This window comes from Corapipo altera, unplaced genomic scaffold (assembly GCF_003945725.1).
Source record: "Corapipo altera isolate COAL_440 unplaced genomic scaffold, ASM394572v1 239, whole genome shotgun sequence".
In the NCBI taxonomy this organism is placed as follows: Eukaryota; Metazoa; Chordata; class Aves; order Passeriformes; family Pipridae; genus Corapipo; species Corapipo altera.
The window spans coordinates 3429549-3456704 of record NW_020884938.1 but is presented as its reverse complement, the minus strand read 5'-3'; the positions used below and the strand labels follow the sequence as shown (position 1 = coordinate 3456704).

At 46.7% G+C, this 27156-nt stretch overlaps 2 protein-coding genes across 5 annotated transcripts; one reads left to right on the top strand and one right to left on the bottom strand.

Moving 5' to 3' along the window:
* The first annotated feature begins 2450 nt into the window (after nt 1–2450).
* TM7SF3 (transmembrane 7 superfamily member 3) lies at nt 2451–16872 on the top strand. Its single transcript, XM_027660766.1, has 12 exons — nt 2451–2610; nt 7699–7853; nt 9366–9516; nt 10166–10286; nt 10717–10888; nt 10968–11145; nt 12259–12345; nt 12636–12716; nt 13219–13371; nt 13889–13986; nt 14524–14686; nt 14903–16872. Exons 1-12 carry the CDS (start codon nt 2541–2543, stop codon nt 15163–15165), a joined length of 1692 nt encoding a protein of 563 aa, XP_027516567.1. The 5' UTR covers nt 2451–2540; the 3' UTR covers nt 15166–16872.
* A 1149-nt stretch (nt 16873–18021) lies between these two features.
* Nucleotides 18022–26863, bottom strand: FGFR1OP2 (FGFR1 oncogene partner 2). 4 transcript variants are annotated; one of them, XM_027660824.1, is made up of 6 exons: nt 26847–26863; nt 23611–23747; nt 22641–22758; nt 22222–22364; nt 20065–20178; nt 18022–19749 (listed from the first exon to the last, which is right to left on the bottom strand). In XM_027660824.1, the coding sequence occupies exons 2-6, from the start codon at nt 23743–23745 to the stop codon at nt 19612–19614; spliced, it is 648 nt and encodes a 215-aa protein (XP_027516625.1). In that variant the 5' UTR covers nt 23746–23747; nt 26847–26863; the 3' UTR covers nt 18022–19611. The 4 variants fall into 4 exon arrangements, with proteins under 4 accessions (XP_027516625.1, XP_027516628.1, XP_027516626.1 ...); XM_027660827.1 differs by having other exon boundaries at nt 26834–26851; XM_027660825.1 differs by lacking the exon at nt 26847–26863 and adding an exon at nt 25963–26093.
* Nucleotides 26864–27156: the final 293 nt, after the last annotated feature.

Below are 27156 nucleotides of genomic sequence, written 5' to 3'. Positions count from 1 at the left end.
TCCCTCGGGAACGCCTTCGTGCGCGTAAAAAAAAAAAAAAAAAAAAAAAATCTCAAATCCCTGCGGTGCGTCCTGTGAGGCGCGGCTGAGCGGGAAACAAGGCTCAAGGGGGGACCTTATGATAGGATCATAGAATCATAGAATCAGCCGTGTTGGAAAAGACATCCGAGATCACCAAGTCCAACCCTTGATCCACTATCACCGAGGTTACCAGACCATGGCACTAAGTGCCACATCCAGTCTCAAAAACCTCCAGGGACGGAGAATCCACCACTTCCCTGGACAGCCCATTTCAATGCCTGATTACCCTCTCTGGAAAGAATTTCTTCCTAACATCTAATCTAAACCTCCCCTGGCAGAGCTTAAGACCATGTCCTCTTGTCTTACCGATAGCTGGCCGGGAGAAGAGACTAACCCCCACCTAGATCCCCCCTCCTGTCAGGGAGTTGTAGAGAGTGATGAGGTCTCCCCTGAGCCTCCTCTTCTCCAGGCTGAACAGCCCCAGCTCCCTCAGCCTCTCCTCACAGCACTTGTGCTCCAGTTCATTCCCCAGCCTTGTTGCTCTTCTCTGGACCTGCTCCAGTGCCTCAATGTCCTTTCTGAACTGAGGGGCCCAGAACTGGACGCAGCACTCAAGGTGTGGCCTCACCAGCGCTGAGTCTAGGGGAAGAATCACTTCCCTGCTCCTTCTGCCACACTGTTCCTGAGCCAGGCCAGGATGCCATTGACCTTCTTGGCCACCTGGGCACACTGCTGGCTCATGTTCAGCTTCCTGTCAATCCAAACTCCCAGGTCCCTTTCTGCCTGGCTGCTCTCCAGCCACTCTGTCCCCAGCCTCTATCGCTGCAGGGGGTTGTTGTGGTCAAAGTGCAGGACCCAGCACTTGGTCTTGTTGAACCTTATCCCGTTGGAATCAGCCCAACTCTCCAGCTTCATGGCTCTCTGCGACTCCCTGATAGGAGGGTGTATATCCAGACAGGGGTCACGCTTTGCTCCCAGGTAGAAAATGACAGGACAAGGAGAAATGGCCTCAAGCTGCACCAGAGGAGGTTTAGACTGTACATCAGGAGGAATTTCTTCATAGAAAGGGTGATTAAACATTGGAATGGGTGGTGGAGTCACCATCCCTGGAGGTTTTTAAGGAAAGGCCAGACACAGCACTCAGTGCTGTGATCTAGTAGACAAGATGATGGTGTTTAGTCAAAGGTTGGACTCGATGATCTCAGAGGGTTTTTCCAACCTAATTGATCCTGTGATCCTGTTACCGGCACTAGAAAGCTGGCATGCCACAGCAGGGGCAGCTTTTGCTGTACAGCAGTCACTCTGGCCCCAGCTGAAAGCAGCAGCAGCAGCAGCACTTGGGTGCCCCACTCCAGCCCCAAAATGAGCAGGAAGCACATCTAACAGGGAAAAGTCAGAGCGTGGTGTCCCCAGGGAGACAGCTTAGAGCCACCACCCGGCCTCTGTGCCCAAGGGTTGGAGAATAAATACCACATGTGCCAGTCAGTACTGCCCGGGAATGAGCTGATGGTCATTCAGCACTTAAACCCCTTCCTTCTTATCTCTGACATCTGGGCACAATGCCAGCCTTCCCACAGGTTATCTCCCCTGTGTACCAGGGGTGTTTCACAGCTGGCAGCATGCAGAGGGCCAGGCTGAAGGTTAGAAAATATCTGGGGCTTCTTAAATCAAGATGTGCAATACAGGACACCCAGAGAGGCTGTGGGCTCCACCCTCTTGGGAGTTTGTAGGCAAGGGAAGGCAAAATAGTGGTTGACCTCATCTAGTGTCGGCCATAGGCCAGCTTTGAGGGACCAGCTGGGCTGGAGACCTCCAGGAATTTCCTCTTTCTTAAAATCACAGGATAGTTTGGGTTGGAAGGGACCTTGAAGACCATCTCATTCCAACCCTCTGCCATGGGCAGGGACACCTTCCACTAGCCCAGGTTGCTCAGAGCCCCATCCAACCTGGCCTTGAACACTCCCAGGGATGGGGGAGCCACAGCTTCTCTGGGCAACCTGTGCCAGGGCCTCCCCACCCTCCCAGGGAAGAATTTCTCCCTAATATCCAATCTAAACCTGCTCTCTGTCAGTTTGAAGCCATTCCCCATGTCCTGTCACTACATGTCCTTGTGAAAAGTCCCTCTTCAGCCTTGTCAGTGATGCTGTGGGTGCAGCCACGATGCAAAACAATCTGCCCCAAGTGTTTTCCCAATGGCACAACTGGAGTCAGGATTTTATTTGTCTGCGCGTGTAAATTGAGACGGGGGGGTTCCTTCGTGCTCCTGAGCTAAGAAGCCAAGCCACAAGCCGGCGGACCCAAAACCTAACGTGCATTATTAAAACACTGTACAACTACTCCTGAAATCGAAGGGCTCTTTGCCGCACCCCTCACGCAGGTGGCTGAGGGGGCCGAGCAGCCCCAGCGGGGCGGTCCCGCCTACGCACCGCCCCACAGTGCCCGCCCCGCTCCAGCCCCGCTCAGCGCCGCGGCCCCTTTCTCAGCTTCGTATCCCCCGTTCCCTTTCCCTCCGCAGTGCTATGCGGGTCTGTCCTCGTTCCGCGCTGCTCCTGGTGCTGCTGGGGGTGCTGCGGCATGGCGGTGCCTCAGGTGAGGGCGGCGAGAGGCGCGGGGGGGTGGCCGGGCTGTGGCCGCCATTAAGCAGCCGCAGGAGCCCCGGCTGGTACCGGGAGCAGGGAGGTTGTTCCCGGGTTAATGCCCAGTGGGATGGAGGGGAAAGGGATTGTTGCGAGTGCAGAGCCTTTTGGGGGTGTCCCAGGTCGTGGTGGGGCGACCCGCGGCTGTCCGGAGGGATCAGCGCTGCCTGCGGAGCTGGGGAAGCGCAGTGGGTATTCTTGGTTATCTTCATCTTCCGCGCGGAAAGTGAGAACAACCCTCTCCCTTTCTTCCCCCCCCTTTTTAGTTTTACAGCTTAATTGCTGTGAACGCCATAATTTTCACTCTTAGTGGATAAAAAGGAATAATTTTAGTGACGCCGTTGCAGGGATGCGGTGCAGGTGATGGGTCTGGTGCAGGGCTGTGTCCCTCCTACAGGAACAAGGTGGCGTTCAGCACCCGTGAATATGAGTGTGTAAGGGAACAAGCTTAAAAAGTGTTTGAGGTGTGTTGGTTGGTTGGTTTTGACCACGTACAGGTGGTCATGAGTTCCCACCACCCAGTGAATGGTGGGTTGCAAACCACTGTCACTGTGGAACGTAAGGAAATGAGTGAGACCTCTTAACAATTTGCAGCTTGTTTCCTAAAGTTACTTCTTGTGCTGATGTAATCTGATTTTATTTGGCATGGACTTTTTTTTTTTTTTGTAATTTCCCTGCATTTCTGCTTGTGACGAAAATAGGAGTCCGCAATTAAGTGCACTGTAATTATTGTTTGGGAAGACTTAACAGTTGCTTACTTATTTCTGGTTAAACTATTATCTGTTCAAATAAAGGAAAAAATAAACAGTTTCCTCTCAGAGATAATTCAGAGATAAGCAGTCCCTCACATTAGGGCTGATATAAACCTCCTCCTCTTAGTTTTGCTATATATTTGAACCTGCTTCTAATCATAGAATGGTGTGGCACCTTAAAGATCATCTCATTCCAACCCCCTCTCATGGGCAGGGACACTTCCAGGTAGGTCAATGCCCCATCCAACCTGGCCTTGAATGAATGAAGCTTTATTGTGCCAAAGGAGACTCTTGGAACCACTCCCACGTGTGGAAGGCTTCTCTCTGCCCCCCTCCCTCCCCCAAGTCTCAACTCAAGATCTTAGTTGAGAGCCAAGGATTCCCTGCTTCTTGCAGGCCTTAAAAGCAGGTGTGAGAATGAAAGCTCAGGGTTCTTAGACCTTAATATTTATATTAAAAGATGCTGACAAACACGCTGTCTCCTGCACTTGATTGAAAATGGGTCATGTGTTGAGTAATTTTTTTACAGTATGTAAAATGCAAAACAACTGTGGGACTAAGTGAACTGCTTTGCCTGTTGCTGTATTTCCTTGCAGAATTGAAGGTGGAGAGGGCAAGTGTTTCCCTCGTGGAAAGCTAATAAGCTGTGTAATTTGTGTGCCAATGTCTAACTGATCATTAGGCCCTTGAAACAAGGACACTTTGTTTAATGGTTCACTGATTTGAAATTGTCTTGTGGTTATTTAGTTGTGGACACCCAGTGTGCAGGGATGGGCTGTCCTAATACTAGAAGATCCTGCTTCATTTGAAAAGTGCTGATAAGTAAAATCTGTGCAGGATGGCCTATATTACGTCTCTGGGGTTCTGGTGGGCTGCAGCTCTCCAAGTTTATTGTTTGTGCAGAAATGGTTGATATATCCTGTTTGTTACCTTCCAGGGAACTCCACCTCTTTGTTACATCCAAACTGGATTGTTTAGTGTGGGAAAAACTAAAGTGAATTCACAGTGTAACCAGGACTGAGAGATACCCTTTTTTCTGAAGGGAGCTTATCTGGGTGGAACTTGTTTGTGCTGGCTGTTTAGTCTATGCAGAAACAGTATTTTAAAATAAGAGGTTCACACAAAGCTCTGCCCTCACTTTTCAGGCTGTGAAGACCTCTAGCTTGGTGAACAGAATAGTCTTCTGGGATGGGAATCATGATGATGATGACAGGCCACACTCTGTGGCATCATCTGCTTTAAACATCAAACTGCTCTAAGCCTGAGTCTCAGTACACATACAGTTAAAGTTTAGGAGTTTTCATAAGTCTTCTTGCTTCTTTTGGGGGCAGGGTGGGTGCTGTCTTTTTTGGGGGAGTTCACTGGTGTGGGAAGACAAGAGACCTTGTAGCAGGACTGTGCTGTGCATCCCTGTGTGCATGGCCTTGCAGGTCTGATAGGATGTGGCTCCTGGCTTTGTTCTGTGAAGTAACTGTATGCTGATGTTTTCTTTACTCAAGCTGGTTTCCAGTCTGAGCTTGCATCTCATCTTCATTAAGTATCTCCATGTGACTACTTGCTGATGCACTCTCTACACTGGGAGGTGCTCCCTAACTCTCCCAGCTCACTTAAAGAAGGTTATTCTGCATATCCAGTGCAAGGTGGTTGTCAGGGTGTCTTCTCTAACTGCAGAGAACCTCTTTGTCTGAGGGAAGTGTAGTGTTTGAGTGTGGCTCTGTAGGTGAAGACTGTCCCTGTGTGGGCAGCAATGGCATTTCTTCAGTTGCGTTTCTTATCCAGAACCTGTGTGGGTAACACTTAGTGCTGGTGGGGAATGGCACTTGGCTGTTGGAGCTGGGAATGTGGTTTACTCAAAGCATGGAAGGAACTGAGAGCCTGGCGCTGAATCAGCATGATGGAAATGTTTCCAGCTGGGTGTTGCCTGTTGGGGAAAGTGTGTGTCACAGGGATAACAAGAGCTGGTACTCTGGAGTTGATTCCAGTGTTGCTTGGAGTTAGGAATAAGGGCTTTTGATCTCAGAAGAGCCCAAAAGGTTCAATTTCTTTGCTGTCTGTACTGGTTTTGTCCTTCATGTGACAGAAAAGCTCTAATATGGAGTGACAGTGGCCTGTTTGCCTGTGTCCGCCAGCTCCATATGCAGGACACTGTCTGTGCCCCAGATCCATGCTGGCATTGCTATAAGGAGTAGTACTTACTCAGTGCTCCATCTGTGCTCAGTGTCAGTAACTCTGACTTCCTCTGGGTGTGTGTTCACCTGATAAACTCTGTGACACTGGGGGTTCCTCTCTTGTGTCTCATCCAAAGCTGTTCTGACCGTTACAGTTCTCCCTAAAGGCGAGGAAGGAGAGGCAGCCTGGCACCTTGGAGTGCTTCTGGACCTTCGCTATTGGAAGGAATAAAAAATGTTGGGATGCCTGGATTTTGCTCCTGGTTTTGTTGCTGACTTGATGGGCCAAGTGCATCTGTGTGGGGTGGTGTTATCGGTGCTGCTGGTCCTGTTTGGTGGGCTACCTCCAGGAGGGTCCAGCTTGCCCAGAGGAGAAGGTTGGATGCAAAATACTTGTCTGATGGGTGGAGCTGTTCCTGCTCTTCACTCTGAATCCCTGCTTTTCTGCCCAGACATAGGGATGAAATGTGTATCACGTGCACTGCTCCGGGAGCAGTTATGCAAACAGTAAAGCAATGTAGAGCACCATACCTTAATTAACACGCTAATTAAACTTAAGAGAGTGCGCTGACACTCAGAGTCTCATGATCACATTGAAGCAGTGGCTGCGTGTGTTGCTGATGAATCTGCCCTGTAGGGGCCTCTGAGTATGAGCATGGAGTGGAGGTGAGGAACGAGGCAGAGCAATGCAGCTCTCTGCCCTTGATGTAGATCACAGAGAGGATATGTATGATTTCAGCTTTGTTTTTTTTGAAAGGCATCTAAGCATGAACATCTTGCGGTTCAGGAAACTGCTGAAGTTCTGAGAGATCAAAGAAAGATGTTTTCCCTGCATTCTGAGCTTTCACTTCAAATTTCTGAGAGTGTAGATGCATATTTGGTGCCTTGTGAGTGCTTTTCTTTAGCAGTCATGCTGCTGGTTGCCTTTCTGGTAGGACTTGAGCTGATGGGGAAAGAGATCTAGTGAAGGGGAAGGTATCTGAATGCTGAGAATCAGGAAGTGAAGAATACACAAAGCTCTCTTTGTAGCTTTAATTTTACATTAATTACTGTTTGAAAACCTGACGTAAAAATGTTTTCTACCTTAACACAACTGCAGATGACAGAAGAACAGAGATTTTTTGCCTCACAGATGGTTTATGATCCCCATATTTCAGCTGAGGTTTTATTGGTGATGCGGCACTGGTATTAACTGAATTTTGGGAGTGAGCATGTAAGGGCTGAAATTTCTTCCTTCACTGTGAGATGAGGGTTGGAGCTCCCCTCTGACCTATCATCAAGAGGCCAAGAAGCTGACCAAGGATGCCAACGACCAGCCAAAGAGAACCTTGTGGATTCTGTGTGGCTGCATCTTTTTCCTCCCTTGGCATCCCCTGTCCCTCCCGAGCCCAGCACGGGGAGAAGCCAGGCTTACTTGCAGGACTTGAAGGACAAGCCAAAGCTAATTCTCAGAGGTCTTCTATCCTGGGTCATAGGTGGTTCTCTTCAAGTTAAAATGGCAGTGGATCACGAGGTTGTGCTCATCATAGGGAGAAATGGTCTGGTGTATGTAGGAAAAATTAGCCAGATTTTTAGATGCAGAAGTTGGAATCCAACAATCCTAATGATGACAAATAACTGGGAGCAAAAAACTTGTGAAATAGCTGAAGGTGGGTAAGGGTACATCTTTAAGCTACAGCTTTGACTCTGTGTTCTGGAAGTGGACTCCAATTCCCATGGGCTGTGGGAATTCACCAGGGGGTCTAATGGATATTGTGCAAGTTTGCTGGCTAATATGGACACACTTACTTGCGTTTCCCAAAGATCAGTCCTCAGTATCCTTCCTTGTTGTCTCTTTGGAGCGTTACTGGCTAGTTGGCTGCAGCTGGTGAGCTCAGTATCAAATCCTGAGCTCGTGGCAGGAATGCCCATGTGTTTAGGTGAGGCCCTTAGGGCAAGTTCCCTGGCTGTGCCTGTTCCTGTAGGTGCATCCCAGAAACCTTGGGACAGCTTACAGGGCAAGAGGAGCACAAAGCAACATCCTGCCCTGCTCCCAGCTAATACTGAGCTGCTGGAAACTTCCAGGCTTCACTCTGGACAAAAAAAACCCATCCAAGTGTTTTCCTTTTTTTTGTAAAGCAGGTCTTCTTGAGCTCTCCTTGGGAAAATTCAGGAATGTGCTTCTTAACCAGACCAGCCCAGTGGAAGCTGTGATCAGGAACATCGGCAGCAATGTGACTGTTGTTATTTTTCAAGTGCATGCCCAGCAGAGTGATCTGGTGATATCCTTTGATAAGGTAAGAGTAGCTCTTCTGCTCCTAAGTGCTGCTTTTCCTTCCACAAAGGAATTGGCTCTGATACCTGTAGGACTGTTGAGCTGAAGCTGTGTAAATAATGTATCTTACCTGGGCAGTGTTGTTGTAGCTTCAGAAATTCTTCGTTATACTCACATGTCATACCTGCTGTTTTGAAGGACTGACTGATAAAGGAATTTCAGAGCTGGCTTAAAAATGTTTCAAAGCTCTTTATTTGGTGGATGTGGTGCTTTTTACATGTGCCTTCTGACTACTCTCCATCAGCTTGTCAGATTAAAACCAGATCCATTCAAGTGTTTGCCAGATGCCGTGGACATGATCACTTGGGGATGTTTAGTCATCTGCTGTTTGTGTGGCTTGGATCTGGGCACTACAGATGTGATGTCTTCCTACCTCAGCTCCTTGTCCTGGACCTAATTCTCCTTTGACACATGGAGGAGTTCCTCCACAGTGCTCCAGTGAAGGCTGCTACTTCTAGACAACAACATAAGTATTCCTGCTGCTGTGTACTGCATCCCAGCAATGATGGGACAGACTGAGGCTGATCTAAAGTATGATTTTGTTGTTGTTATGGTGTTGTGAGGCTCTGGCTGGTGTTTGAACAGAGCATTCACTGAGCTGAAAGTGGTAGATGGAGATCTGACAGCTGCCATCCAGTTTTCCTCTCTCCATCAGTATCTTCCACTTGAGAAGGTATTGAGTGTCAAGAAGAATCTTGGGAAACTTAAAAGATGAACGACTGTAGCACAAGTCCCCCAGCTCAGCCATCTTTGTACTGGTGGTGGAAGGGCCAGGATCACAGGGCTGAGGCATTACTGGGACCCCTGTTCAGTCTTTGGTTGCCTCTGGTAGAACCTTCTGCTGCCAGTTCAGATCCACAGGCCAAGGGCAGTGATGCATAAATATGTCTGTACTGCTTTTAGGGCTGGTCTGCCTCTAGAAACATGAAGTTGAGCCAGACCTTGAAGTCTGCCAGGTCCAAAGTGCTTCCTTACAGTGTTGCCTCAGGTAGCTGTGGCTGCCTTGGACAAAAGCAAACTTTCCATTCTGAAGAACAGTTTTGCCTGTAGGTCAGTTGATTCCAGCCATGTGAGTGTGACTTTGCCACTGTTGCCTGATCTCTCCTGTAGAGTCCTGGTTCTGGAAGGGATGGGGGATTGGGGCAGTAGCTGACCTGGCCCCAAACACACCTGGCATGGCTGGTGTTAAGCCAGTCATCTCTTGTTCTGGTGGAGATAGTGAGGCGCTGCTGTACATTGGTTCCCAGAATGCTTCCTTGGTGCCATCTCACATTTTGTGAGGGATATTCCAGTCCTGTTACACTTCTACTCAATCCATAGCCAGACTTTAACCAGGTGGAGCCTCATCTGTGGCAACTGGCACTGACATATGCCTGGCAGGTCTGTGGCAAGAATGGCCTCCTGTCATACATCAAACTGTGGCAGAAATCCTCTCCAGGAGAACTGCTTGTTTATGTAATTTCTTTCTGCCCAGACTCCATCTGTGAACAGCTCAGGAGTTGGAGTGGACAGAGGGTTGGTGTCCATCCTCCGGCCTCAGCAGACCATATGCACGTGGTACCTGCGGGCACTGGACGCTGGGCAGGTGCTTAGCACAGCCATCTCCATTCCCTACATGGAGAAAGGTATGTTCTCATTCCCTGGGAAGGGATGCTGACCTTTCAGAGGTGATAGTCTTCCATGGTGGAAATTTGATGGAGATGCCCGAAGTTCTTTTGAAATGGGCTGAAAAGGTTTATTGTCACTGCTGAGCTGTGAGTTGTGGGTAGGATGGTCTGTGGTTTTGCCATGACTGCAGCCTTAGAGTAAAAAACTGTTGTGCATGTCCTGGAATCATGGGTTTCTTTGGGTGGGAAGGGACCCTAAAGATCATCTCATTCCAACACCCTTGCCATGGGCAGGGACACCTTCCACTAGCCCAGGTTGCTCAGAGCCCCATCCAACCTGGCCTTGAACACTCCCAGGGATGGGGCAGCCACAGCTTCTCTGGGCAACCTGTGCCAGGGCCTCCCCAGCCTCAGAGAAGAATTTCTTCAAAATATCCAATCTAAACCTGCTCTCTGTCATTGTGAAGCCATTCCCTCTTGTCCTGTCACTCCAGGGCCTTGTAAACAGTCCCTCTCCAGCTTTACTGTAGGCCCCCCTTTCCTTCTCCTGGCTGAACAACTCTGACTCTCTCAGCCTGTCTTCACAGGAGAGGTGCTGCAGGGCCAGAACCTGACCATTTTCTGTGCCTGCAAGTGCTTAACTACAGTTTCCTTTTCTGTGTTCTAGATCCCATTCCTGGAGGCTGCAATCTAGAGTTTGACTTGGAAGTGGATCCAAATCTTTACCTGGACTATACATTGGTTGATATACACATCAAGTTTGCCCCTGCAAACTTGGGATATGCCAGGTGTGCGGAAGAACTTGAGAGTGCTCAGCAAGACCTTTTGTGCTGTATTTAGCCATGGTGCTGAAACAGGGTTCTGTCCAGATGGCTGAACCATCCAAGAATCTTATTTGCTGCAACAAATGTACATGGGGAAAGGGGGGAGGGGGAGAGGTTAGACATGAGGGAGATAAAAGTTGAGAGTTACATCTTGCAGGAGAGGTGGTGCAACTTCAGAAGTGTGAGCAGCCAGCAAATACTGGACTTCCCCATTCCTCATAATGACTGAGGAGCAATTCTGGGTTACAGGCAGTTTTATTTCTTTACTGGGACTGAAGCATAATAAGGACTCAGAGGTTTGTTTAACTTGAGACTTCCAAGTTCAAAGCCATTATTTCCTGAATGCTGCCTGGGATCATGGCTGGGCCTGTGACTGATGTGCTTGTGGTTGCAGGGGAGCAAACCCCCCGTCCTGTGACTCAGGGACGGGGCAGAGCTCGCGGTGGCGGCTGCGCTATGATGTCTATCAGTACTTCCTGCCTGAGAATGACCTGTCTGAGATGGTGCTCGTGAGCCACATCAGGAAGATGTCTGAGGTGCAGAGTATCAAAGCCAATGGCATTAAGGTCAGTCTGAGGCCCTGCTGCCAGGCACGTGGCAGTGGTGCTGTCTTAAATGCCATACAAATATTCTTTACTTCCCCAGATGCTCACTCTGACAACTGATGACAAGACCAATGTCTACTTTTCCTCGCTTCCCGGGCAAGGTGTGATCTACAATGTCATAGTTTGGGATCCCCTCTGGAACACTTCTGCTGCCTACATCCCTGTGCACACATATGCCTGCAGCTTTGCTGACCTGGTGGATAACTGCTCTTCCCTCAGTAAGTGGGGATTTGTATGTCCGTTCCAGCTCCCCTGGAGCTCGTTGTGCTCCAATATGTAGATATGAACTTACATATTTATGTCATGGTGCTATGAGATTACACTGCATGTATTTTGTTACTTTATTTGTTTATTTGTTTATTTGTTACTTGATGGAGGAGAAAGTCTAGAATGATAAAGTAAGGCTGAGAACAATTAGCAGTTGAAGGTTTAACTTAATGGAGGTTTAATATGTGGATTGCAAGTGTTAACTTGCTACTCTGTAGTGCTGCTCCAGCTTTTCCCATTTGAACTGGATACATAATCTTAAATCCCTTGTAGGATGGTAGATGCTGGATGTGAAGGTGAAGTAATAAAACACAAGCTGGATTAGGGTCCAGCCTGATTTTTCTAACTGGTGCTGACAGGAATCAGTAACCTGCAAGTGTTTTGAAAGGAGGGAGTCACATAGAATAAGCATAAAAGTAATGTCAGCAATAGTGAAATGACTACAAAGTTATAAAATAATGGAATTTGAGCAGAAACAGAGCAAAGCTGCCACTCCCATTATGATTTGCAGAAGGGACACAAAAATCATGAGAATTTGGTTCAGAAAGTAAGATTTGTTCTAATAATTTTTTTCTTATACTCTAACACCAATAATTGTTGTCAAACTCCATGAGACAAATTACTAAGGCTAAACCTCTCTTCCCTAACCCAGACCACATGGAAAATGTGCTTTCCTTCTTTAAATAGCTTAAATACCAGTAGGGATTTTGCCTGGAAGACAGGTCAGCCCTGCTGGGATGCTGATGATCCTTTTTGTGGCATGGGAAATCTCTCCAAGGGAGATGATGGGGAGACTGCAGTGCAGAAGGCAGTGGCTGCTGCCTGGGCACTAATCCCATGGGATGGATTTTTATAGACAATTGAATGTTAGGTTTTTTTTCTAAAGCTGAGCAGAGAATTTTCAGCCAAAGTTGTATCTGTGTTATAAACAAATTACAGACACTTAACTGATTATTACAGAAACTTCAGTCCTTGAATAAGGATTTCTTAATCAATCTGGAACTACTCCAGTTGTTGCCACTACTGGGTGCAATGCTGTAGTAACCCTTTCCCTCTCCTTGCAGGTAAACTCTCTACCAAAGTGTTCTTCACTGCTTTTGCCGTTCTTGGTCTTTTCACCTGCTTTCTTGGGCACAGATTCTGGAAAACAGGTCCTGAATGTTTGCTTTTTCTCATCTCCTAAGTCTGGTTGGAATTTTGTGAATATAATTTATAACTTAGAATGGTGATGTTGATGGTGATTCCATGCCAGTTAGGTCCATTGCTTTGATTTTATAGGATCTGAGCAGAGTAAGTTGGTATGGAAAGAACAGAAACATAGAATTAGGGTGCATGCTGGGCAATATAAATATAAATATGTCATTTTTCACTATTTGAAGTGCTTGAGGACACCCCTTTCCAGGAAAAAAAAGTCACTAAATACTTATTCCTTCCTCTCTAGACTTGTTCTTCATGGGCTTCATAGTCTCAGCGTTCTTCTTCTTTGTGTTCATCACAAGGGTCACTGGCCTTGGTTATGATGGTGAGTAGATGTGTCAGGACACCCCAGGCTCTTCCCAAAGGATTGTTGTTATGAATCCCTCAGGTAAAAGCTCAGTTTTATCAGGAAGGATGGGAGGGTGATACCTCAGTGCTTGAGCTGAGCTCTGATTACCACAATAGCTGAATATGCAGCAGAGTGTTTTGCTTCCAGTATCAAAGTGATGCAGAGTTAAAAGCTGCAACTCTAAAACACAAATTTTATTTATCCAAGGAAAATACAGGTTTTGGAACAGACTTCCTCCTACTTCTTTCGCAATGGGTAGACCTGTGTTTCAGATCAAACACAGATTTCAGCTGTAAAATGGAAGTAGAAGGTCTGCACTCACTCTAGTAGCAAGAATTAGTTATTTTTTACTTATTTTATGTTTATTTTTTGATACATGTTGCAAAAAGCTAAACAAGAGTGTAAGTAAAGCTGCTGAAGGTGTTACTGCAGTAACCAAAGTTCTCAGAGTGTGGGAATTCCCTCTTTTCTCTCCCAGTGCGTCTTATTTTGACGGCAGTGGCTGGAATTGTTGGGGGGCTGCTCTTGGCTGGGAGCTGGTGGAGATTTGGCTCTGTCCTGCTCTGCATGTTTGTTGTTGGACTCGTGCTGGGATTTCTCTTTTCATCCACGCTCTTCTTCACTCCTCTAGGTAAGCACTGAAATACTGATGTCCTCAGGGCCTTTAAAAAGACTTTAAAAGACACAAAAGCCAGAAGAATTTGTTGCTTTGTGTTGTTGTGATGGTGACCCTTGCAACATACTCTGGAGTAAAACCTAAATAGATGCAGGTTTTTAGCTCAGAAACCCATACAGGCTTCTAACCCCTAAACTCAGGGGCAGCAGCTCCCTGGTACTTTTCTTTCTTACCAGATGAGTAACATGGACCTCATCAAAAATCTTTGGTTCAGGACAAGATCTGCTGTCCCAACCCAGAGCACAGAGACTGTGCTCAGCTGGGACAGCCTAACTGTTCTTGTTCTTGTCTAACTGTTCCAGTCTATATTAAGCAGTCAGCATTTGAGCTCAAAAGCTGACCTTTCCAACAATGTATTGTTGAAACTCCAGGTATTTCTTAATGTACAGAATTTTGGGGTAAAAAAGCTCACCCCCAACCACTTGCAATAAAGGAAATGTTTCACTAACTGGTAAACATGGTGTCTTTGCAGGAGACTACAGGGTGTTCCGTGATGATGTGGTGTTCTGGGTGACCTTCACTTCTGTGGCCTTGATGGTTCCAGTGCTTTTTGTTGGCTGCCCAAGAATTGTGAGTACTCTGTGCCCTCACCTCAGGAGGAGAGAGGGAGGAAGGGGTGTCAGATTGTGTCATCTTGTGGGATATGTGTTGAAAACTTAACAGCTTCCAGGAGCTCAGCACAGGACCAGTTTCAGGCAGTTCCTCTTCAGCCCCACTTGTGCCAAATGGTCCCTAACCCAAGGAATGGCTCCTTGTAATGTTGTCCACAGCATCCCCCAGCACCTCATTTAGTTGGGTTCTGTCTTAACAGGATGGCTGGAGAGGTGTGAGAAACCAATTCCTCACAGAAGAACTGAAAAAAATACAAAATAGTTGCCCAGAGAAGCTGTGGCTGCTCCATCCCTGGAAGTGTCCAAGGCCAGTTGGATGGAACTCTGAGCAACCTGGTCCAGTGGAAGGTGTCCCTGCCCATGGCAGGGGGTTGGAACTGGATGGTCTTTAAAGTCCCTTCCAACACAAACCATCCTGTGATTCCTTGATTCTCCTGTCATTGGGAATAAAGAGTGTTTCTCAGTCTCCTAAAGCTGTGGTTTGTCTCCCTTCCAGCTGAACATCCTGGCTTCTGGAATAGTGGGCTCTTACACAGTAGTCCTGGCTATTGCTTGTTATGTCTACACAAGCCTTGCCTACATCACCTTGGACCTGCTCCGAAGGGTTCTCAATGATTACTTCAACAGAGCTTACACCAACGTGCCTTTCCAGAGGAATGGTGAGTCCTCTTGGGACTTCTCTCTCTTTTTAAAGAGGAATCACTGACTCTGCTTCTGTTGTGAACAGGGAGTGAGGGCAGGAAGGGGTGGAAAGAGAACATGTGGGTATGTGGAGACAAGATATCATTTCTCTCACTGAACTTGTTCAGTGTTTGTGCGTGGGAAAGGAAGGAATGTTCTGCTCTGGTGCAGGAATCTGTTTTCCTTTTTTCCAGACCTGATTATCCTGTCAGTATGGGCAATGCTGGCCCTCAGTGGGGTGACTGTGCAGCTGCGTCGGGAGAGGAGTGAGGTGCCCTTCCCACCACACCCCTATCTCACCTGGAAGCGGGAAAGGGAGCGTAGGAGCACCAATGTCCTGGACCCCAGCCATCACATCCCTCCCCTGAGAGAGAGGATCCACAACAAGCTGCTGCACATCAAAGAGTTCTTTCAGAAAGACCAGCCAGCCGGGGAGAGAACTCCACTGCTTCTGTAACGTGCCACGACTGGTGGGAACGGAGAGGAAGGACCTTGGAACGGCAAGATGATTCCCAGCAAACCAGGCAGTGGTGCAGGGTTTACCACTGCTCCTTTGTCCTGCTGATTGAGAGGTTTGCCCAGCAGGAGCAGTTCCTGTCAGTACACACTACATGCCCTCTGTGGCTCCGCTGTAACGTGCTCGTGTCCAGCTGCAGGGCCTTGTCCTCGGTGTTCATCTCAGGGTGGTCTAGGTTGCTCTTTGGGTGTGGGAAGTGTCAAACAGGCCTTGGAAAGCAACCTGGACCATCCTGGCTGTTCCCTTGCGTGTGGGAATCACTGCTAAGGTGCTGCCTGGGTCACTCCTGAGTGTGTCCAGCTGCCAGGGCAGAGACAAGGACATACCCAGGAGTTCCAGCAGGAGCTGCAGCATCACTTCGTACAGGTACAGAATGTGTGGCTGCAGGCACAGCTGTTCCCAGCAGAGTTCCTGAGCCTTGCAGGCTGGACCAAGAGACTTGAGTTTAAACTGCACTGAATGAACTGTTGTCCGTGTGCACTCCGGGGCTTGGGATGTGGACCTGACCTGGGATGAGAAGACTCTTCCTCCTTTGGGTGGTTCTATAGCAAGCTGGTCATCTGGTCTGTGTGCAGAGGTGATTGCCAAGAGAACACGAGAAGTTCGTCTCCCTGGTTGCTTTCTGAACAGCCTATGTCTTGTCTCTGCTCTGGTATGATCTCTTCCTTTGAAGGTGCTGTTATAAAAGAAAAAAACTAAGTAAGCTCTTTGTAGCCAGTGGCAATTTTTTTCCTTGGAGTTGGCTGAAACACTAATGTTTATTTTTAATCATCTTTTAATTTTGCCTGTCAGGGATGTGAAAACAGCATTCAGCCAGCAAAATACTGACCAGGATCCCTGCTGACTGAATGTATTCCTTACCTATTGGAATTGCTTCTGCCCAAAGCAGAATGTGGGATAAAAAGCAGATGAGGGACCACTCCTTGTGTCCAGTGGAGGATTGGGATCTCGTGTGGTGGCTTTATTCCCTTCCTAAAAAACAAAACCAAGGGTGGTTGAAGTGTTGCATCCTGTATCCTGATACAGGTTATAGTGACTCTTCCTTCTCCCTGGTTTTGAGACTTTAGCAAGGGCAGCCAAGTGCAAAGTCCTTCCTTTATGGAACCTCCGCGAGGGCATTCCCCAGTGGTGGAAGCTGAAGTTCTCAGCCCCCGCTTTAAATTTTGGTAGTGAGTTTGTGAGAAACAACTCTTCCTAAGGAAACTGGTTTCTCTGGGAGCTTAGTTGGAAGTTAAAACACCCTGGCAATAAAAGGAATTAATGACTTTAACATGACTTTTCTTCAAGGAGTGAAAGCTCAGTGACACAGTGTCTGAGGTGACTGAACTCTCCTGAAGTTCAGGGAGACAAATTCCATGGTTGCTTGAAGCTGGAACAGCAAAGCAACACTGAAATCCTGCAGTTTGGGGCTTGTTTCCCTGTGCTGTTGTGTGGGATAAAGGAGGAGCTCTTCCCTGGGTCTCACTGACTGATCCTGAGCAGTCCCTGCCCTGGATGATGGCAAGGAGCAGACACTTGTAGTCTAGAAATGCTCTTAACCATGTTTACTGTGGTGGGGTTTTTATAACTGCTGTGATTAACGTCATGCAAGAAACAAGCCTAACTCGAATTTTCTATGTCTTTTATAATAAAGATGTCTTTTGGAAAGAACGGTGGAACTGAAGGGCTCTCTTTGAATCCAGTGATGGTTTTACAGCTGAGCCTCTGCCCTGGATCTTGTATGGATAGTTTGCTTGGAAAAATTTCGTCTTCCCAAGGGGTGAGGTGGGGGAGCTGGGCTGACCTGTCCTATAGACGTGTGGCTGCAATGACACCCAGAGGCTGGAGTGTGGAATGTTCTCTGGGAAGCCACTGAGCAAGTGCATGATCCAAGGAGTCTTTTTGGGATGGCTTTGCCAGACCAGGTTCTAGAGAACAAAGGAATGATCCTGTTCCTTGGAATGTTGCCAATGCGTATCTGGTGGTTGTACCTTCCCACTGCTTGGATTAGCAGGTTTGATGTTGGAGTTTCCTCTAGGAACAACAGCTCCAGTAACACTTTTGTTTGTCCAACAGGTGCTCAGTGTTTCCAACACTTGTTTTCCTGCTCTCAGGCCCTGCCTGCTCCAGTCCAGAGCTTCAGGCACCCAGCTGGCTCCGGGGGAGGCAGCAAGGCTTTGTCCTTCCATGCTGGGAAGAAGAGAATTCCAAAGCAGAGCAACAAAGAAGCTCATTTTGGGGGTGAGAGGGAGTGGTAGGAGCACAAGGTCGTGTAAAACTTCCCTGCCTGCTCAGAACTGGCTTTTCACCTGTAGCAATTTTTCCATGTTATCTGGTGCAACAACATTATCTAATGGGCTTAAAATGAGCTGGATTAATTTTTTTTTTAAATCCTGAATGCTGAGGGGGAACAAAAACCACATGCAGGAAGCAGAATAGCTCAGGAACACTGAAAAGAATTTTTTAAATGACTCATCGTGTGCTACTCAGTGAAGTCCTGGCGAACCAAACAGCAGCTGCCTCCTATGATACTCGAGCTGTGCTTTTTTCCTTCCAAGACCGAGAAGTTGCACTGAGTGTTTCCTTAGCAGTTGGTTAATGAGGAAAGGCTGAGAGAAGGTGGCCTTTGGACACCTCCAGCTGGATGTTGTTCCTGTTGCATCTCCTTGTTCTTTCCCTTTTGGTTTCTGGTGCCACTTTTGGACCTTGATGCTCCTTCCTGACCAACAGTGTGGAAAAGGCTGGTAAACAAGTGTGATCTGAAACTTCTCCACCACATTCCTTCCCTTCCAGCCTTGCTTTAATCAAGGAAACATCTGTGTTTTCAGTCAGCTTTATTGATAAAATAAGTTTCCTATACAGTACACAATTCTAGCCATAAATCCTTTCCAAGCCATCCGAGTTACAAAAATAATGGTATGCCATGAAAAATAGTCACTCCACACACTGTGAAGGCTCTTCAGAATCCTGAAGTGATCAGGGCAGAGGGGTGAGAGGGGAGACATATCAAATGTGAGGGCTGGGAGTAGATAAATTAAGTTGCATTTCTCTTCAATTTACAAAAATAAACACTAATCAAGCATTATTTCATAATAGAGCAACCTCCAAGTGTTGCCACAGACCAACAACCCTCTTCTGGAGTCAGAAGTCAAGCCAGAATTCAGCCATGGAGCTGCATCAGCATCCAAGGGGTGGAACTGTCTCTGACACCAGTCAATGGCTGAAAAAATGCTTCCAGAAACAGGAACTTCAGCAACTGAACCCAAAATCTCTCATAAAGTTTGCAACAACAGAACACTCCAGTGAAAAAAAGATGTTGCTTCTGGCAAACCACGGCAGAAATGCAAAATCTAAATCAGAGCAGCACCGGCAAGGTTTTACAGAAAATAACAGCAGGCAAGAATATTCTGTGCTGGAGCTAAAATGTTCCCCCAAAAATTTCCCTTGGATGTTGAGCAAGTTTGGAAATGGTTCTAACTTTGTTTCCATGCAGGTGGATGTCCTCAGTGTGTTGTTAAGCCTAGAAGGTGCTCTGGGAGGAGAAGCAGCAGTTTCTCCATTTATAAAATGTGCTGTGAAAATGAGCTGATTTATCTGTCCTTTCTGCATATAAATTAATGGAGGCCCAGGAAGCTGGATTTAAACTGGCACCCTTGGAAGTGCTGGATCTGAGTTCCTTCTGTGTTGTTGTCACTGAAAATCAAACTTGCATAAGGCGTGATTTCAGAGTAGTTCAGCTCTGCTTAACTCACCTTAAAACCTTTTTGGTGACTGATTAGTACTGAAGAAAGGGAAAATCAGAGTATTAATTGCAGGCTGCCACCCTTGCCCTGAGCTGCTCCTCCTCCCACCCACCTTTCTGCAGCCACTGCTTGGGTGCTTTCCAGTTGCTATTTCCCAGTTAGGAAGTTTAGTCCCATCTATTCCTTCTCCAATGTGGCTTTTTCTGCCTCTCTGCCCTTTCCATCAAACAGGTTTGTTGCAAAATGAGGATTTATTAAAAAAGAAACCAAAGGAAAAAATGTGGATCACGCACAAAGCATATTCATAAGTTACTCCTTTTTAGCCAGAGATTGGACTTGAAATCTTACCTTTTCTTATTAGAATAGTTGCACTGAAACTTTGCATGAGCAATAACTTATATAAGTTATTTGAAATCTCATCTTTTATCTGCAAAATGATTTCATATAAAAGGAATTCCCGTGAATCCATTTCCTGCTGGAGTCAGACCTATGGCAATGAGTCTGTCACACCAATGTAATTTATTTCACACAGTATAAAAGCCACTGAGCTGGAGTTTGACACGTCCTCTTGCTGGTGCCCTATTCAGGAACAAGTGCTTGACCAGTGAGCCCTGATGCTCCGTTGGGAAAGTGTGCAATTGAGGCTTTCTGGTTCCCACAGTCCTTAGCTTTTCCTCAGGCTCAAATCACTGCTTGTCACTAATCCTGACAGGGAAGTGCTCTCTGACGCATCCTCTTTCTTGAGGTTCAGAAATGATTCTCTAGTGATTTGGAGGATTTCTCTCAGGCCTTTGTTTTCTTGCTAAAAACAGAAAGAACAAGGCATTTAACAGGACTCCAGGAAGAACATGGGAATTACATTAGCAGCCTTCCCTCTCCTTCAAACTAATGCAAAGGATTAAAATCCTTTATCTTCTGCAACTGAGAACATCAGGTTTCTGACCCTCCTGCTCTGTTACGGCTCCCCTCTGCACCCCACCTTGAGAGAAAGCTGGAGTGGTGAAATGGCACTTGCACCCCTCCAACCAGGGAAGTGTAACACAACAGGAACTCCACAGAACCAGCTGTGCTGCCATTCCCTGCCTTGCTCCTTGTTGCAGTGGTGTTCCACCCTCACCTCGAGCTGGGTGATGCGTTCCTGCTCTTTGCAGCCGTGCCTCTCATCGATCTCAATGGCCTTTCTCATCACTGCTGCCATTTCGGTGATCTGGTCCACATGCACCTGCAGCTCCTGACACAGAAAGGGTCAGTAATATATTAATTTAGCAATATATTTAACAAAATGAAGCATTAAATGTGCCTCATTTTAACTGCTCTGACAATTTATTAACATACACCTAAATTTTGGAAAATAAGCTCCCATGGTATGAGGCCACCATGGTCCTGTTTATTCTAATCAATCTGGTTTGTCCCACACTGACCCCTTTTATCAGAAGTTTCTTAACTGTGTCTTCCACGGCCTCCAAATAGAGTCGGCCTGGTGCTTGCCTTGCCAAGGCCTTCCTGTGCAGCAGGAATTGCTGTGTATCATTTGGGATATGCAAAACAACTCAGCTGAGAGCAGCAGGGTCTGCAACATTCTTTCCAGTTGGAAACCTGATCCCCAGGACCAGCCCATGGACATTTATCTTTTCAGGACACCAGAGGCAGTGGTCATCCTTTCGATGTCCTGTCTTAGGAAACTCACATCTGTCCTTCAGTCTTTTTTTAGATACTTCTGCTTGAATCCACCTCCAATTCCAGCTTATGTGGGATCTGGGTTTCAGAGGTTCAGGAAACACTGAAGGGTCACCACTGCCTTTCTCTGCAGAGCCTCTGAATTCCCTCTGGAATTTACTGCTGCCCAGTTAAGCCAGAGAGTGGAATGGTGTTCCCAGAAGCTTTTGTCTTGCATTGTCTTTTTCTCCACTTGTCTTTTATTCCAACTGTACTATGATGCCAAGTCTTTGTCATGCCCAAGCCCTAATTCAGCCGTTTCCTCCTCCAATGCCCACTCCCATGGGAGGGGCCAGGGAAAAACTTGCTGTAAATCTTTATTTGCTGCTCAGTTTCCAGTGCAGGTGATGACAGGAAACATTTTTTCAAAGAAAACCCAAATTTAGCTTGGCAGGAAGCTGTGGTCAGGCAGGGATAAGACTTGAGAAGGGCTGTGGGTTTCAGATATCCTGCTCTCCTCCCTCCTTCCTATTTTCCAGCTTCTGTGCCTCAGGATCATTATGACTTCAGGCCTGTTCCAAGGTCATTGATGTCAGATCAGATATTAACAGAAATCAATGATCTCCTGTAAACAGGCACTAAAGGCACTTGAGGAAACAGCCCTTTCTGGTACAGCTGATTCCTTGGCTATAATGGATTTTTTACTTAACAAGAGTGTTTAAAAAGTGCTTCAAGACTGTTAACCCTTACTTAATGTGAAGGCTGAGCAGGAGAAAAAGTAATGAAATTCCAGAATCCTAAATGTCAGGTTAAGGGTAATAAATCCCCTTCATCAGGCATTCTTGTGGGATCAGGTTTAACAAAAATGTAGAAGCCTAAATCTCCAGTCTCTCCATAATATTGTGTGATGTTATTTTTTCTTTTTTTTTTTTCTTTTTCCTCAAGCTTTTAATCCACTGCAGTGCTCCTAAATGAAATTTCCAAGTCCATCTGAGGATGGATATAATTTTACTTTCCTGTGTTGGTGCTCCTGAGTCTGTAAGAGCTGTTATACCATGTGCTGAGGTAACTTCTTCTGTAAAGGATCTATACCTGTCCTTTTGTAAGATTTTATGCTAAAGATATAGTTCGAATCCAGTAACGTTTTTCAATATTCCAAAGGGATTTTAAAATATTTTTTTTTAATTTATGATATTTAAGGTAAAAATATTTGATTATTGGATTTAAAAAGCTTGTTCTTCCTAGTAAGCACGGGTTCATTAATTACGTGTTGGAGTCCAGAGCATTAAGCTAAAACCAGTCTAAAAATGTGAACATCACTGAGATCTGGCAGTGCAATAGGACAGTTGCCTTAAAGATCAAAGTAAAACAAAAGTAAATTAAGTAGATACAGTAATGAAATGCTACTTGTTTAAAGTTTAAATAAGTGAGAAGCTGGTAAGGTTGAGTTACTCAATTGCTCAAGTTTCCTGTTTGTGTTGCATGGACTGGATTACAAAAATTAGGACTTGTTGGCAGTACAGTGATATAAAAAGTGAGACAAAGTAAGCTTTGGACTAATCCACTATGAAGTGTTAATTTAAAAAAACAAAGGCCAAAACCTCAATGGAGTTCTTACCTTGGAATGTTGCTCTTTTAACTTTGTTATTATACTTGGGTCATCTTTTTTGCTGGCCATAAGCAGCCTGAACATCTGTTCTCTGTACTTGCTCATGATGAGCTCCAGAGCAGACTGATGCTCCTCCAGAGATGTGCGTAGTTCTGCCAACAGGATTTAAACTTCGGTTAGAGTTTAACAAAGAACCAAGGTCTTGACAGGAGGAGAAGTACATTCCTAGTGTACAGAATTCCAGAAGGAATTACACAGCTGTGCTTACACCACAACTGTTCTGACTGCTCCTGAGTTAGTTGTTTTTAGCAGTGGGAAAACACATCTCCAAACAGATCCCTCTATTGCAGAATTAAGTTCTATTTATCTCCTCACTATTTCCAGTGGTGCAACTGGAACTTGGAAAGGATAGAATTTTCATGTTTTACCTTTATTTTCCTGCTGCAATTCCCTAATCTGTCTGTTTTCCTGCTGGATCCCCATCACCAGCGTGGACCGAGGGCGATGTCTTGCTACTTCATTGAGCTCTTGGATTTCTTCCTGGTACTGGGTATTGAAAAAACCAACAAGGCACAACATATTGAGTAAACAAAGGCTGACATTACACACCAGTTAACAAAGCACCACTTCTGTCAGTCAGGGTCTGTAACCAGCAAGACAATGTTTGGTTTTAAATAATAATATCAAAGGCACAAAGGTGTTGTTGACATGCTGTCCTCTAGAGACATAAAAGCATCACCTTTGTTTTTAAACAAGTTTCATTCCATAGATGTGCATAGTGGGTATTATTTATGCAGGTCAAGTTCACCATTAGGTAATCTAGAACTGATAGAGATGTGGTAGAGACAAACCATGAGGTATTAACCTCTCTATACTCACTGTGGCTTCCCAGTCCCTTAAACCACAAGACTCTATGGGTACAAGTCACACAGATCCGAGTGAGTGGATCCTGACTCCCAACAGAAGGGTAAATTCAATACTCTTGATCTGAAACCATGAAGCCTCGGCATGACGAGTTTTACAGGGCTGAATCACATGCAGAGTTTTATTATTTTATAGCCCTGTTAAGATATCCTGTGTTTTATTAACGTGACAGGATGAACTCCCATATGGAAAGTCAGGAGACACCTTTACATTCTCCAGGAGTTCTCTACTGAAATCTACTCAATCTAACGACATGCCTTGACCACCAGAACAGACATGATCACAAGTGAGAAAACCTTTTCACAGGATCCAACTATACAAACAACCTATTTTTAGGTGGCAGTCACACCTACAATAAAAACACCTCTGGCATTAAAGGATTACCCGACACTGTACTGATTCTACAGCAGCACAGAAGTGACAGGAAATTCCATGCTGATGTCCCAGTGGAGTAACTAAGGTTGGGAAGCAAACCTGTTTCATGGCCTCAACCCTCTTGTTGAGCGCCGTGGTCTGTTCGATGAGTGCCTCAGCCGCGCTGTCGTGTTCCCGCAGCCGCTCCACCAGTGCCTTCGCGTCCGCCAGCGCCTTCTCGATCGTGCAGCTCATTTCTGAACATCACAAACCATCATTTCCACCACACCCCCCAGTCGCTACGCACACAACAACTATCTGCGGGATAGAGCTTTGTTTTTTAGCCTGAAGCAGCTGGATACAACCTCCTGACAGTAGGATAATTAAGGTATAAATCAGGTTTACAGCAGGCTGGAAGATTTTGATGACTTAAGTTGGCAGAGAAGGAACAGCTCAAACTGATGGAGAAGAGAAAACTGCTCAGGGAAAACTCAGAGAATTAAATTTCTTCATGTCTATAAATGAACACAAACATCACTGCCTGGAATGGAACTGTGAAATTTTCTGCAGGATGGAGAAAGACAGCGAGGAAAAGGACCGACTGCATAATTAAAATACCAGCTTCCAATTGCAGTAGTTGTTCAGAGAAATTACTTATGGCCACAACTGCCAAGCTTGCAAAATGCTTGGACATACCAGCATTTCCAAAACACTGGCCTTTACACTGAATTTTTTTTGTATTCATGTTTAGTCGATTAAGTTTCAAGACCAAGATTTTCAGCCTTTTTCATTTTCTTTTCAGAAACCTTGCACTTGTTCTACTGAGAAGGAAATCTACTTCAATTCCTTCAGCATCAGACAGCAGCGATAGAGGTTTATGAGAGTTATGAGACTTACTGATATCAGGCTTAATATTTGCTTTAGGAAATGTTCTAAGGTACAGCAAGAATCAGCTAAATCCATTTCTTAGCCAGGCTGTTTGGGAAAGTAAAGATTTTTGTGAGGATTAAAGATTATTGAGTCTTTCCTGAGCTACATGGAAAAAAATTGCTTCAAGTTAATTTTTTTTTAACTTTTTCGGGCACCTTTACAAATCATAGTACAGGATCTTTATGCCAAGCTTAAAGAAATCCTCAAATTTACCTCAACTGACCTTTTCCCACTGTCCTGGGTAAGTAGTAGAAGGAAGGATATTTCAACCACCAGAAATTCAACCTGTGTTTTCTGGGATTATGTGTGTTATCAAAAACATCTGGATTTTGGCACATAGATTCCTACGAACATTCCTAATGTTGATTCTTTCCTGTTTGTTTATCAAACAGCATTTTCATTTAAATTGCCATCTGATGTATCTGAGGTATCAAGTTCTTCAGCAAAGAACTATCTGTGTTATCACTGGTAGTTCATTTATTCACTCTAATTTAACAGAGTGCATTGTTTTTAGGGATCTGCTTTCCCTGCTCCTCCTTCCAGTCTCAGATTCCTACTGGACCACAGAAATATCCCAGACAAGAGATGACTTTCCAACTTGCTGAACTGCTGCAGGAATTGATTTAATGAGATCCATGTTTGAGTGAAAGGCTGCTCTTCAGATTTTCCTTAATTCACGGTCCATGTGTAAACATTCAGAATTCTTTCTGGCTGCCTATGACAAACAAAACCTTTGCCTTATCCTGCAGTTGAGCTAAACCTGGGAGTTAACCTGGACAGTCAGGGGGGAAAAAACCCCAATTAATTAAATATAATTGATTTAAACAAATTCGTATGGTATATTATTTTTATGAGCATGACTACAGGAACTAAATTTAATTATTCCTGAACTCTGCCCTACAAGAGATGCCCAGTTCAGAGCAACCTTGTCAACAGGTACCAGAGCAACAACTCAGCCCAGCAACACTCCTCCTACACATCCATTCCCTGGCACTTCCTGCTATTTACTAATGGCTTCCCTTAGCACATTAAAGAAAAAACAACACTGAATAATAAAGATTTTTGTGCAATTATTTAGTTTTCTGTCTCTTTTTTCCTTCGTATCCTTACTGGAAACCTCATTTTCCCACAGCTCCAGGTTTTACCACAGTGACCAGCTGGGCAGCGCTGAGCCAGGATGCAGTTTCCAAGGAATTCAGGCGGATGCAGAAGTCCACCAGCATTCCCGATGGGACAGGGGCATCCTTGGGGTGTCATCGCCACACTCCCGTTGTGACAGGACCATCCCGGGGGTGTCACCGCCGGGAGAGTCGCCTTCCCCCCCACCCCCCCTTCAAACCCGCCGCCATCGCGAAACCAGCGCCGGCCAAGACGAGCGTCTGAGGGGTCCCTCGCCCGTCCCCGCTCGCGGGTCTGATGGAGGTGGGGGGGCTCCTCTTCCCTCACGGCGCCCCAGCCGTGGGGCGGGCCGCCGCGCTCCCGATCGTCCGGCTGCGGCCCCTGCGGCGCCCCTGGTTCCCACGAACCCCTCAGGGTACTCACTCATGCCCGGGGCTCCGGCGGCGCCGGGGTGAGCCCGGAGCTGCCCCGGCGACTGACAAATGGCGGCCTGAGGGGCTGCGTCGTGCACCCGCCAGGGGGCGCTGCAGCACTGGTCGTGCGCGGCTCTCGCGAGAGGACACCCCGCCTCCACTCCATCACCGCCCCGCCCCAAATCTCGCGAGAGGTCTCGGCGAGCTCCCTGGGCCTCCCGAGGCGGGTTTGAGCCAAACTCGGGAAATTTGTTTTAAAATTGTTGATAAGCAGCTGCGCCGGGACAGAGGTGATTAACGTATTGCGTTGTGAGCTGGATTAGGCTGGCTGTTGGGGACGCCTTCTTCCCTGTGAGGGTGGTGAGGCCCTGGCACAGGTTGCCCAGAGAAGCTGTGGCTGCCCCATCCCTGGAAGTGTCCAAAGCCAGGTTGGAGCAACCTGGTTTAGTGGAAGGTGACCCTGCCCGCGGCAGGGGGTTGGAACTGGATTATCTTTAATGTCCCTACCAACCAGCAAACGGGGTCGAGTACAAATTAACAGACAAGTTATGTAACGTGCGACCAATGAGCGCTGGTGCCCTTGTTTGTTAAAATGTAAAAATAGCGTGACGTTTCAAAGAACAGGGATTTTTTTGTGGGAGCAAAATGGAATAAAGCACAGAAATCCCCCACAAACGGCAATGAGAATTGCCTCAAACACTGGGATAAAGCAGAGGATTCCCTGGCAGCCTGGAATAAAACACAGAATTCCCTCAGAGACCGGAATATAAGCAAAGAATTTCTTCGCAGATTGGATTAAAGGAGAGAATTCCCTCACAAACGGGAATAAAGCAGAGAATTCCTTCATAGACTGCAATAAAACACAGAATTCCCTCACAAACCGGAACAAAATACCCGACTCTCTCCCCGCGAGGCGCGCACCGCGGTCACAGATCTCGCGAGAGCTCATCCTGTCCTCCACTGGTCCCGCCCCGAGGGCTGCCCTGAGCTCTCGCGAGATCCTGCGGCGCGCGCGCTCCGGGCGGGGCGAGGGCCCGGGAGGCACCGGGCCCGGGATCGGGACGGGGACAAGGAGCGGGAGCAGCACGAGGAGCGGGGCCGGGCGCGGCCTCGGCATGTCGGGCGAGTGACCCCCTCCCCCCAGCGCGGCGCGGGCGCTGTGGCCCGTGGCGGAGGCGCGGGCAGGGTGCGCCGGGCGCTCCCA

What these genes read in the sequence shown, in the direction of transcription:
- TM7SF3 (XM_027660766.1), top strand. Translation starts at nt 2,541, where the DNA reads ATGCGGGTCTGTCCTCGTTCCGCGCTGCTCCTGGTGCTGCTGGGGGTG. An exon ending in GCTCTTCTTCACTCCTCTAG is followed by an intron (nt 13,372 to 13,888) that starts GTAAGCACTGAA and finishes GTGTCTTTGCAG; the next exon opens with GAGACTACAGGGTGTTCCGT. An exon ending in CGTGCCTTTCCAGAGGAATG is followed by an intron (nt 14,687 to 14,902) that starts GTGAGTCCTCTT and finishes CCTTTTTTCCAG; the next exon opens with ACCTGATTATCCTGTCAGTA.
- FGFR1OP2 (XM_027660825.1), bottom strand. An exon ending in GGGTTGAGGCCATGAAACAG is followed by an intron (nt 22,759 to 23,610) that starts GTTTGCTTCCCA and finishes TTCAATACCCAG; the next exon opens with TACCAGGAAGAAATCCAAGA. An exon ending in ATTGCAGCAGGAAAATAAAG is followed by an intron (nt 22,365 to 22,640) that starts GTAAAACATGAA and finishes TCCTGTTGGCAG; the next exon opens with AACTACGCACATCTCTGGAG.